General features: G+C 38.3%; 1 protein-coding gene across 3 annotated transcripts; it reads right to left on the minus strand.

Annotated features, from left to right (window-relative positions):
* Positions 1 to 9: 9 nt before the first annotated feature.
* On the minus strand, positions 10 to 11805 carry LOC112147352 (adaptor related protein complex 2 subunit mu 1). 3 transcript variants are annotated; one of them, XM_024273674.1, is made up of 13 exons: positions 11593 to 11805; positions 8557 to 8678; positions 5571 to 5836; positions 5279 to 5361; positions 4896 to 4901; positions 4601 to 4736; positions 3677 to 3821; positions 3367 to 3384; positions 2793 to 2912; positions 2562 to 2697; positions 1435 to 1532; positions 1165 to 1276; positions 10 to 974 (listed from the first exon to the last, which is right to left on the minus strand). In XM_024273674.1, exons 2-13 carry the CDS (start codon positions 8628 to 8630, stop codon positions 840 to 842), a joined length of 1329 nt encoding a protein of 442 aa, XP_024129442.1. In that variant the 5' UTR covers positions 8631 to 8678; positions 11593 to 11805; the 3' UTR covers positions 10 to 839. The 3 variants fall into 3 exon arrangements, with proteins under 3 accessions (XP_024129442.1, XP_036072424.1, XP_024129444.1); XM_036216531.1 differs by lacking the exon at positions 11593 to 11805 and adding an exon at positions 11523 to 11546; XM_024273676.1 differs by lacking the exon at positions 3367 to 3384.
* Between the last annotated feature and the right edge of the window lie 154 nt (positions 11806 to 11959).

The raw sequence follows: 11959 nt of genomic DNA on the forward strand, positions 1-11959 counted from the left end.
AAAGCTGGGTTTGGTTACATTGAGTTTATTGGACAGAACAGTCACCAGGGCTACAAACATGAAGAAGCTAACGGTGGCGAAGCAAACACCAGGGGGAGACCTCATGTCACTGCAAACACTCCAGGGACTGATCTTCACATCTAATAGTGTGACAAAGTTTATCTTAGTGCTTTAACATGTGTGTGGGGGGGTACGACTTCTTAAGTAGCACATTGGGAACGATAGCAACTCGTATCTCTGAAATTTTGCGACAAAGCATTGAAGAAAGCGCAGAAAAGGAATAATACAAGAAAAAAATACAAAAACATCTATTTTTAAGCTACACAAAAAAAAGACTAATTTGGAAGTTTTCTTGTTGACGTACAGCATTCAAATTTTGGGGGGAAAAATGTTCAGAATTGTTTCAGAGTAAATACAGATGGGGTCGAATGACATCAATAAACCATCTCACCAATTGTAACTGTCATGTCTAAAATGAGCAGAAAGTGGAACAACAACACTGACTAAACACAGCAGAGCACTCATTCCAACTCCCAGTCCTCCCCTCCCTCTGAAACTCTCACTTTTCCTTTCAGGTTCACAAATTTACTCATCACTACTAGATATAAACGATACAATGGTTCACATTTTGCATATATCTGTGCATTATACCATATTTATTTTTTTTACTCTTATTTATGATGTAAAATTCAGTCGCCAACACCTATTTAAAGGAGGGATGACAGGAAGGAGAAGAAGTGATAAGACTGAAGGGAGAAAAGAAGAAGAGGAGGAGGAGAAAGAAGGAAACAAATTCTTAACAGGGAAGTGGTCAGATCGCCGCCTGGTGGTGTCCAGCTTCAGCAGCGCGTTTCATAGATGCCGGAGCGACCGATGTACCGCACCCATTTGATCACATCGTGGTCACTGTAATTGAGCTTGGACTCGAACACCTTCAAGTAGCGGACCTTCAGGCCAGACGGAGCAAAAGGGACCTGCAGGAAGGAGAGGAGAGGAAGTTGGAACAAACAATAGCAGAAAAAAAATTTTGCTGGGAAGCTAAAATTTCATTGACGTCCTTAAAGCAAAAAAAATGTTCCAATAGGAATTGATCAAAATCCAGGTATATGAAATCAAGGAGAAATGTAGCAGAAAGAGGCAAAGCAGCAACCTGAATGCTCTTACCTCAAAGTTCATAGAGATGGGAGGCCTGGCCCATTTCTTTTTATCATTGGTGGGCAGCAGCTCAATCTCAGCGCTGATCTGAGACTCCTTCATTCCAGCCATGCGTTTGATCCTACCGACAGAACACACCACAGATGAGGGTTTCTATGGAAAATAAGGCTTAGAGCAGAGTGAGTGGATGTGAGGCTACAACTGACCTAAAATGGGTAGTAAAAAGTTTTTGGCTTTTTTTTTAACTTCATGCAGTGTTGAGATAAAGCTTGTACTCACTTCCAAACAATGGCGTTCTCACTGGCCTTGTATTTGGCTTTTCCCTTCATGCAAATCACCTGCACTCCACTGGTGTTAAGGGGTGTTGGGATTCGCACCTGAGAAATGAAGAGTTTTGCATTTTTTTCAGGCAGAATTTTCTTCTGATCAAAAGGTCGGTCTCACCACACTCAAATAAAACTATTAGAAATGTAGAGTGAGCCTGTTTATATTCACTATAAGTATTCAATTGTTATCTGATTATTTTTTTTTTTAAACAAGCAGACATCCAATAACAGCAGCTTTCAGATTATTATAAAGATTAGATTAGCAAGAATATACATTTTCTTCTCATAAAGAAAACACTTCCAAATAATAATCCACCTATAGCATTTTCTCATATAGCATTGCATAACTAAGGCAGCCTTAGCTTTGTCCTTAAAAGAACAGGATTGGGTTTATTTTGCAGACATATAGCTCCCACATTAGCAAAGATAACACTACGACTTCCATTGATATGATTACAATAAACAGGCAGGTGGAGGTTTTTAAAGTAACAGGAAGCTGGAGAGTTATGCTATTACGAACGCAGCTATCAAAAAAATCAAATAATCGACCATGAAGACCAGAGACTCCTGAGGATCACATTTCCAGATATGAGGGTTCAGTGTTTCTACGCTTTAACTGAAGCTACGTTCACGTCGGGCCTTTGATGCACATTGAGCCCATGAGGTTCACATTGGACAAACAGGGAGGGGCTTCTTCTACTGTTTATTAGCACATATCCACCACCTACAGTTGGAAGAGACTTATTGGGAAATGTTGAATCTTGCTTGAGGATTTTTCTTTCACAGTTTTATTCCGTTATGTGAAAGACTTGGCATCATAAATCCAGCCGGGCACAAACTGCAATCATTAATTTCACCTTCATGATCACTTTTCAAACAGTTGGTACCTCCTTGAATTAAAGAAAACACCATTCCTTAATTACCAAATCCAAGTTTGGTTTAACTTTCAACGTGGGTTCAATGGCCGTGCGTTTTGTACATAGAGCCCGAAAGTGTGCGAGAGTTTTGAACGTGCATTTCTATAGACATTGGACTTGAACTTGCATTGCAGAAGGCGGTGTTAACAGGACAGGAACTTACCTCAATCTTCTGAGCCAGCAGAGAGGGTTTGAAATTGGACTTGATGACCACCTTGACTTCCAGTTTAGTGCGACCCACCTCCCGGACCAAAGGAATGACTCGGAATGGCAGGATGATATCCTTAGTAGTACGGTACCTGCAGAAGAATGAAAGGAAATCAACCGAGTACTGTTTTCATTTTTTTTTAAATAAAGCAAATGGGAAGTTGAACCGGTTGATCTAATCACTGACCTCATGAGTTCATACTCTCCATCAGGAGGGATGAAGCTAATGCTCCGCTCAGAATCAAATTTACTCAGACGCACACACTGGTGGAAGGTGCAGTCGTCGATGGCAATTGACTGCTTCCCACTAAAGGAGGAAAACACAAACACAAAAGCAGAACTCAACTGGGTTATGATTAATGGAGTATTTCAGGTTCAACATCACTGACTTACAAAGATTCCAGAATTACCCTCCCTCCATGTAAAGAAGTGACAGAAGCAACAAATGAGGACATAAAGGGACACAGCTGACACCAGAACATGTGAGCCTAGTTCAAGTTAATGTCACTATTCTGCAGCTAAAGATGACAGTTTCTGTTAGGCGTTTGGGTTAAAGGTCATAGGTCAAGCAGGTGGGTGTGGGCTCAAACATACCAATCTACAAAACCAGGCAGTCCACTGAGGAGTTAATACGGTAATGTTGGTTGCACCGGTTGTGTGGAAGGGCCACAGTGCATGAAATGTTAAACTACTGAAAGCTATGACAAGACAAGGGCTGTGTGTTAATGTGGCGGGGGTAGAGACACTTGTCAGTACAGTACCTTCCTCCCCCTAAATCACTGAGGTACAGCACATAGAAAAGAAGGAAAAGAAAAGGAGAGATGCATCCAAAGGCAAGCAAAAACAAAAAAATAAACTGTAAAGCCTTGTTTGTTTGTAACAGCTAAGATGACAACACAGGAATAGGACAGAGGGACAGCACGTTCTGCATTTCAAATTTTAATTTATTTTGGTTTATAAAGACAAAAAAGGAAACTAAAAACACAATAATTCATTTAATTTTCGTGCTATTTTTGAGATTGGTTTTAGTCATTGTTGAGTCGCTGTCTGCCTCTCTGTTTCATCACTCACCTCTTCCCCGCGTCGTCGGTCGCTCCTCCCTTGCCCTGCTTGTCGATAACAATCTTGTCATTCATTCCAAATTTGCACTCTGGCATTCCACTCAGATAGCTCTTCATCACAACACGACCCGACACGTGGGCACTCAGGACCTGGCCTGGAGTGAGAGAGAGGGACAGCTTCAATCCAAACTTCTACACTAAAAACCATCCAAGTAAAAGCAGATGGAAAGACAACATGCAAAATGACAAAAAAACATTTAAAAAATGGATCAGAATAGATTAATAATCAGCTGTATCTGCTTTACTTCACAAATGTGCAGCACTAATTCGTCATTAGACATTTTCTTCTAAAAATAAGTTGGAAAATACATTACTTTTTATTTAATTTTAATAATCACACGTTTACTATTTATTTTGATTGTTTTTTTAATGTTTTATGTAAAGCACTTTGAATTGTCTCTGTACATGAAATGTGCTATACAAATAAACTTGCCTTTTGACATTTTAACCCTGAAAAATCCTTCAGATGTAAAATATTTAAGTCAAACTCAAATGGAAGACAATTTCACTAAATTTTTTTGTACAACTAAAAATCAAAACACTAGATTTTTTCCAAGTCATTTTATAAAAGTTGAAAACAACGGAATTTTTATCTAAGAGCTATCAAAGCTACACCCGAACAATTGATGGAAAAACAAAGAAAAAAATTGTATAAACAAGTATTGTTTCCAAGATCAAAACAAAAAAAAATCTTCATCTTCAAACATGAATAGGAAGTTTTAAAAATAGAAATGTGTGCAAGCAAAACTTTGTAAGAGCATATGAACTACTGTTATTGGAGATAGCCGACATGTCACTGATACATTTACAAAGACCTCATACATGTTTTCATAGTTCCATCATCATCATCATGTTTGATGGGATATTAACAGACCTTGTGGAGACATGAGCAGATTGACGCTTTCCAGCACATCCAGGAATAGTTCATTGCGGCGATATTTGATGCCCTCACGACGCCAGCCAATCTGCCCCGTCACCTGGCTGGTGATCTGAGACTGCTCCTCTTTTGTCTGAAGGGCAGGAAGGAAAACCATAACAACCCATGGATGCGGACAACAGAATGTCAACACAAAAAAAAGGTCTTGAAAAGGAGAACAAGCTAAAAGAAAGGATGAAAATATACAACATTGTTTCACAGAATAAATCTGAGGAGTGTAGCATTATATTACCTGGTGCTGAAGGGTCCAAATAGCACAGTGGACAGAAGTAATGACATGGAAAAGAAAATGTATGTCTTAGCATGTGAAAGTTTACTACATTAACAAAAAATTGTTTTAAGTACAGAATGTCTAAGAAACTTTCTACCTAGATCCCATATTCATCCTTACAACACAATTACCATTCTTTTTTTAGTAGTCTGTGTAATTTTACATTTTTGCAAATACTAAGTTTGTAGTTGCTATATAAGCTTTTTGCATTTCTTGCACAACTCACAATTAACATCTCGTTTTCATTTTTTTGCCACCTGTAATGTTGAGTAGGTTTCAACACAGTTTAAGACCATGTTGACTCGACCTGATAACCGCATTAGATCTGAGTGTGGATGTGGTACCTGTCCCTTAATGCCCTGCTGGGTGATGAAGGTCTTTAGGGCCCCCGTCTCGGAGTTCTGGGGATAACCAAAGTCCAGGATCTCTGCACAAATAAACAAAACTATCAGCAGCAGATAAGATAGGCCAGAGGGAACCCTAGATCATGCAATGATGAAACCTAACAGTTCCGAGAAAGAAACTTCAAAGCAGAGTATTGGTGCTAACATTCCAGAGTCCAGTCATGGAAAAGCATGAAGATTAAAAGAGTGTTTTTTTTCATTGACAATTGCGTTAAATATAGTCATTTCATACCATCCAGCAGCTCATAGATGAGCACAAAGTTGTTCTTGATGTTCTCCTCGCTGATCTTGCCAAAGTAGGCCGTCATGACGTCGCACATTTTGTAGAGGAACTCGAACACCATGGCAGCGTTGACATTCTGCTTGGTGACAGCTGCCAGCCAGATGTTGGAGCGTTTGACGTGGAAGAAGCTGGTGCGGGCGATGTTGGTCACTGGGGATCGCACCTGCTGTCGGGCGTGAATCACGTTCACACGGAACGCGTCCACGGCGTTACGTCTGCCACAGAAGAAAATGGGCAGAAAAGTATTTAGGAAGTGATTTGACTGTTTGAGGTTTTGTGAAAAATGATAATGGATTGTTTGCAAAAAAGAAAAATTCTTTAAAGCATGAATATATCCAATATGTTGAGGGAGAATGAGAAAAAACATTTAAAGAGTGGATTTGTTTTATTAAAAAACTACAAGTAAAATCTCTCATAGCACAGCAAAAATATTATCGGAAATACACATTGTGGCAACAAAAAAAAAAATCTGTTTCAAACCAATAATTACCAAAGTTGGATTTTTAGCTAGTTCTTTTGTGGTAAAACGCTGAACAAGACACCAAAACTACAAGGATAAACAGTCCAGATTAACATGGATTCATGGCTCAGTGACAGAATGGAGCTTGTCCTGACAAAAGTACCAAACCACACTGCTAATTGCTGAGAACTCACAAAGGCACAACAGACATTACCAAAACCAGAAACACACAATTATCACAAATGATGACGAGGATCCGTTTTATCCCTTAATGGTTGTTACACCACTGTTACTATAAACAGTGCGGTGTGAAACAGGCCGGGTTTCCTTCACAGATTAACACACTGGAAAAGTGTCCATAAACACAGAAAACAGTGGAAATTTTGGAGTAATTGTGACACAGGTTAGTTTGGAAGGCTGCCATACCTTTTTGTGTGTGAGATGCTTTTTTTTTAATCACAAAATAAATAAAAAAAAACACTGTTTAACTAAATTAAATGAAACAGGATATTGGTGTCCAGCTACGGTTAAAATCCAAGGTGTAGTTTTCCTCTGGGATTAAACCCAAACTCCCTCATTACTTTTGAGTCAAAAACAGAAATGAGTAAATAAAAATTTCAGATGAATTGACTGAACATTTTCCATGCTCAAATTACATGCTAGGATACTGGCAGAACTGATGGTAAGCAAGTTATTTACTGATGCTGTAGTTATGCACGAATTCCTTAAATTAATTTTTTTTTACTTTTTAAATAGGCTTTTTTATGCGATAACATGACAGGTGACATGCTTAGAAGAATCAGCAGGAATCTGATGATTGAACATATTTGCATGCACTTTTGGGTTCATAAGATCCTCGAGCTGTAGCCTTTAAAGGGGGGGGGGGGTCATGCTGTAGAGGCTGCAGTAGCTCTTACCTATTCCTACAAGGACCATGATGGACAGATGGAGGATAATGGTGATACAGAAAATAGAGAGGAGAGAAGGATGAAGACAAAAATGTACAAGAGACATTTTCGTGCATCGTGTAGACAGAATGAGTAAGATGAGGTTTTTTAGAGAAGTGGGGAGGCTACTCTAGCAGGAGAATCAGTAGGGGAGGAAGTTAGCAGCATTTTACTACCATTTATCCTTTGGGTTTACAGTGCACCACCCTCAACAGCTGGAATTCTGCTCCTTGTAGTACAATATGCAGGCTTCGGCAATGACAATCAATATATGTGAACATGCGATAAGTACATGGCGTTTTAGTTTTCCAGCTGATTATGCAAAGTTAGGAACTGCTGCATCAGGGTTTCTTTTGTTTCCGTCTTTTCCAGCTTTATTCAGCAAAACTCTCTCTGTGTGTGCATGTGTGTGTGTGTGTGTGTGAGAGAGATGACAGAAGCTGTTGAAACTAACCAAGAACTTAACATTCCCTCAAAATGAAGCAAAACTAACCATTTGTGGCAAAAGTGGAAAGAAGTGTTCTGCACTTTTTTAAATTACACAACATGTGTTATATTAGGTTCAGTAAATGTGTTTGAAGATCTGCTTTTGGAGACGCAACAAATCACATGGAACACCTGAATAAAGTATGCACACATTACTTTTGCCTTCCCCCAACAGAACTAGACTAATGCGCAAAAAATAAATAATAAATAATCAGCTTTTTGCTTCTAAAAAAACCAATATGGTAAATCTGCTTTGCAACTTTATGTCCATTCTTCTTCTAAACACTGACAGGATTGTGTTAGCTTTGGCAACTCTGGCTGAGAAAACATAAATCCACACCAAGCAAGTGTGCAGGTTCTGGTTTATAGAACAAGTTCATCCTAGCAAGAGAAAAACGAAAAACATTTATACAATGGGACTCCAGACTCTAGTTATGAATGGTATCTTAGATTTTGTCATATTTTAACTCAACCACTGATTTAATCAATGGACACACAAATGTACACATTCCGCAGAGTATTTTATTTTGGAAATCAATACCCAGACCATAAATCCTACTTTTAGTACATAAGAAATTGACAGTGTTTAAGGTAATTTAAGCATCCAGCTTATTTTTTTTTGTAAATCTTCCTGTCTCTAAAATTGAAAGGAAAAAAGGTAACTCTTGATAACTGTCAAACTATATAAAAAGCTCTAGTTAAAGTAGAGGGTGTGGTTTGATAATGCGCCCGAGTATGTGCAACTCTAATCATTTATTTTAAGGAGCTCCGAATTCCCATAGGCCTTCATATTGTTAAATAAATAGTATTTAATCCCTAAAACAATGTTATATGAGCGGATGAGTTAATCCAGGCTTACGTCTATCTCCGCTTCTCTGCACAAGCAGACATGAATTTAGCTGGATGTGGTGACATAATCCTCTCATCAAGGATGAGATCAACTCCAGCCGGCCCTCCAACGCAGGATCGAGATAGTTCCACTGAGCTGAAGTTTTCCACAACTTCAGGAGGTTTACAGGAGGTTAGTTAATGTCACACATACCCTATGTCATCTCGGTAGACACGGGAGATCAGGACCTCCCCCTTGTGGTTGTAGATAAACAGTCCTCCAATCATTGTGGCTGCCTCTCAAACACACCTTGCCATGATGAAACCAAACACCACCTGGCAAGAAACAGAAAGGAAGGAAGGACATGAAGGCAGAGGTTCCCAACCTTTTTTCAAAGATGTAACTACTGGGAAACATTTTATTTGTAAGAATTCTTCAAATAACTTTACAGGAAAAAAAAACAATAAAACAAAGTTTATACAGTAAAAAAAAAAATAATAATAAAAAACAGAAATTAAACAAAATTCAAATTAAATGAAGGATTATTATTGTACCAAAAAAAAAAGTTGCAATACATTGTTGGTGTGGAAAAAAAAAAGTACACACAATTTGTTATAAATCTTGTTTTATGTTGTGAGCAAAACTCTGAGATCTTCATATTGAGTATTTAAATAAATAAATATATATATATACATACATATATATATATATATATATATATATATATATATATATATATATAGTACATTAAGGGATACATATCTACAGAGTATTAAGACTACTATAAAAATAAAATAAACATACAAGAATAAAGTCATAAAATTACGAGAAAAAGATCAAACATTTATGAAAATAAACTAAAAAAGTATGAGAAAAATATTTTATGAATGTAAATTTCTAAAATTATGAGATTCATTTTAATTACAAGGAAAAGGCCATGCTTTTTAAGAAACTTTGTTTTTTGAGCTTCTATCCACCTTACACACCTACAGAATCCATCAATACACACATTTTTGGCGATGCCATAAGGCTTTAGTTGATCACAGGTATTCATGAGCCATTATCCATTTGGACTTCTGCCACTATACAGCCGATGGCATAAACGGCGTGTCTGCCGGAAATCCATTTTGTGAGTCACGAATCTTCTTCTGAAAGGGTCCAATTTTTTGAAAATTCTTTTCAACGTCCTTATACTTCTTATAAAACAACGTTGACTCACCAAAAGACTTTTATTGTATTTTTTTTCTATTTTTCTTAGTAAACAGCCTTTTGCCTCATAAATTTACAACTTTAACCTCGTAAAATCCCAATTTATAATTAATAAAATTATAGCTAATTTTACAACTTTACTATTATTTTTTTTTTATTCTCACATCTACACATCCCAACTTGAAAACTACAAACAGAGGTTTAAAAATTAGCCAGGAGAAGTGAAAGTGAGTAACCGCTGGTGACACAGAGAGACATTTGTCCCTCACATCCTCTTTTCTCTTTCATCCTCGTTTCCCTTGCCAGCTGACTAATTCCTGCAGCTGCACTTCTTCCATTTTGACTTGGAGGAAAGAAAAAGATGCACACACATCTAATGCGCTGACTTGATAAGGCAATGGATCTCCATACTAATGAAACGGACGATTCATTTCCTCTACTGACAGATTAGCACCAGATTAAAAGCAGTTTAGGGTAGTTTGATTCAACATCTATTAAAGTTTCACTCCAAACATACTTTGATCTATTCCATAGGCGTTCCGAGTGGTCTTTAACTATAACTTTGCTTGGGGTTTTTTGGACATAGTTTCTGCATAGTGGCAGTGGTTCATTAGAAATTCATACCCGAGTTGGGCTCAAAACTGATGCTGTGGAGTAAGTCTTCCCTCACTTCCCTTCATCCATCCCCGTACATAATCCCCCACTATTTTACAGATCCTTACAACCCCAAATTAACATCAACGGTGCAATAAAAATGGCAAGCAATATTGGAGCTATCCAACTGTACAATTGTGAGCCTTATGCCAGCTCAGAAAAAAAACAAAGATTTTTTTGTCTGCAAGAGGATGCATCAGAATGGAGAGGAGCTAGAAGCTCGTGGCCCTCCGATTGCAAGATTTTTGCACTTAAGTCACTGCTACAAGCTTTATCCAGCATCATCTGTTCTCGATTCCCAATTATTTCAATGAATAATTACTCAGAAACGCAAATTTAAGCTTAATTTTCTTAACATATTTCCTCTATCATAAGGAAAAATGCCACTAGAACATACTAAAAAAAACACCCAAAACGCCATTTTCATTGGACGGGGTCTTTAATGTGTCGGTCTAATAGCATAAATTCATTTCGACCTAATTCAAATTTTAAAAAGGCAAAAAAGGCGTGAGCTAAATGTAAAATGCATAAATATATATTTTAAAATGTATAAATAAAACACAAAGTAAGGGCTGCTGGAGACCGGAATCTTTCCTTCTTTTTCTTCTCTCCTTGATAAGAATGAACCTTCTGGAAAATAGAATGAAGGACATTTCGAATTCCTCAAAGAGAAAACCCAATCATCTAAAAAAATCGACACAATGAATGGGAGACTTGACACGTTGACTGCAGGATTAGCTGCATGTTTTTTCCGCTTAAACGCCGCTAAGTCGTGACTTAACCATCCGCACAAGACCTGGAGAGATTTGTCGCCTTAGTTTTCCTGGCGAAGTCAAGATGTCTGCTCACTCTGGCCATTTTCAAACAGGCATACGTTTAAAATGTTTGCAGACCAACAAGGGCTACGTTTATCAGAAACGTTTTGTGTAAATTGTAAAGTGGATGCAACGTTGCCGAGGGTTTGTTCTTTGGTAATATCGGAATGCTAATTTAAGCTAATTTAGCTAGCGATAGCGGGTTAGCAGGCGATGGTTTCCAGTGAAATACCCGTCGAAATTTCAAACGGAATATCCGGTCACAAGTAAAATTTTACAAATTGACAAGTTTTCTACACAAAACTGTTACACGTCCATTAAAAGCATTTCACTCCTTCAATAAATATGTTTTAAACATGCCACGTGCACAAACGGCAATTTCAATGCTTTCACTGTAAAAGAAAATTGCTTCATTTCTTGTTATCGTGTCGCTAACTGCTGCTAGCTTGACGTTAGCAAGGCGACTAGCTGCTAGCGTTAGCAAAGAGGGAAAGCGCTGACCTGCTTTTCCCGAGTCGCCGGGTTGTAGCTGGTCGTTTCGAAACGACAGACTTGTCATTCGTCAACTTACCTTGGTCCTCTCACCAACACCAGCAGTGTTCCACTTCCCGCCTGCTCTTGGATACAACGTCTGCAGAGCAGAATCTCTGCTCACACACCCGCTAATTCCAGTCGCTGCCCCGGTCCTCCGATAACTGTCAGCTGACCCGCCGTCCTCCTTACGCACGGCTGTTCCGCTGTGACAGGAAAAGGCGCGGCTAGTACGATGTGTAAACCGCACCCAGGCCTAGTTATTCAGAAACTACACGAGCTGTTCATTCAATTTAGGCTAAATATGTATGTATACATTAATATATATAGTAGAGCAATACGATAATATTCATAGGCGCACCAAAGATACATAACCTTTATATAATTTGGATTTCGACGGTTTTTAC

Source organism: Oryzias melastigma, linkage group LG17 (assembly GCF_002922805.2).
Source record: "Oryzias melastigma strain HK-1 linkage group LG17, ASM292280v2, whole genome shotgun sequence".
Taxonomy (NCBI): Eukaryota; Metazoa; Chordata; class Actinopteri; order Beloniformes; family Adrianichthyidae; genus Oryzias; species Oryzias melastigma.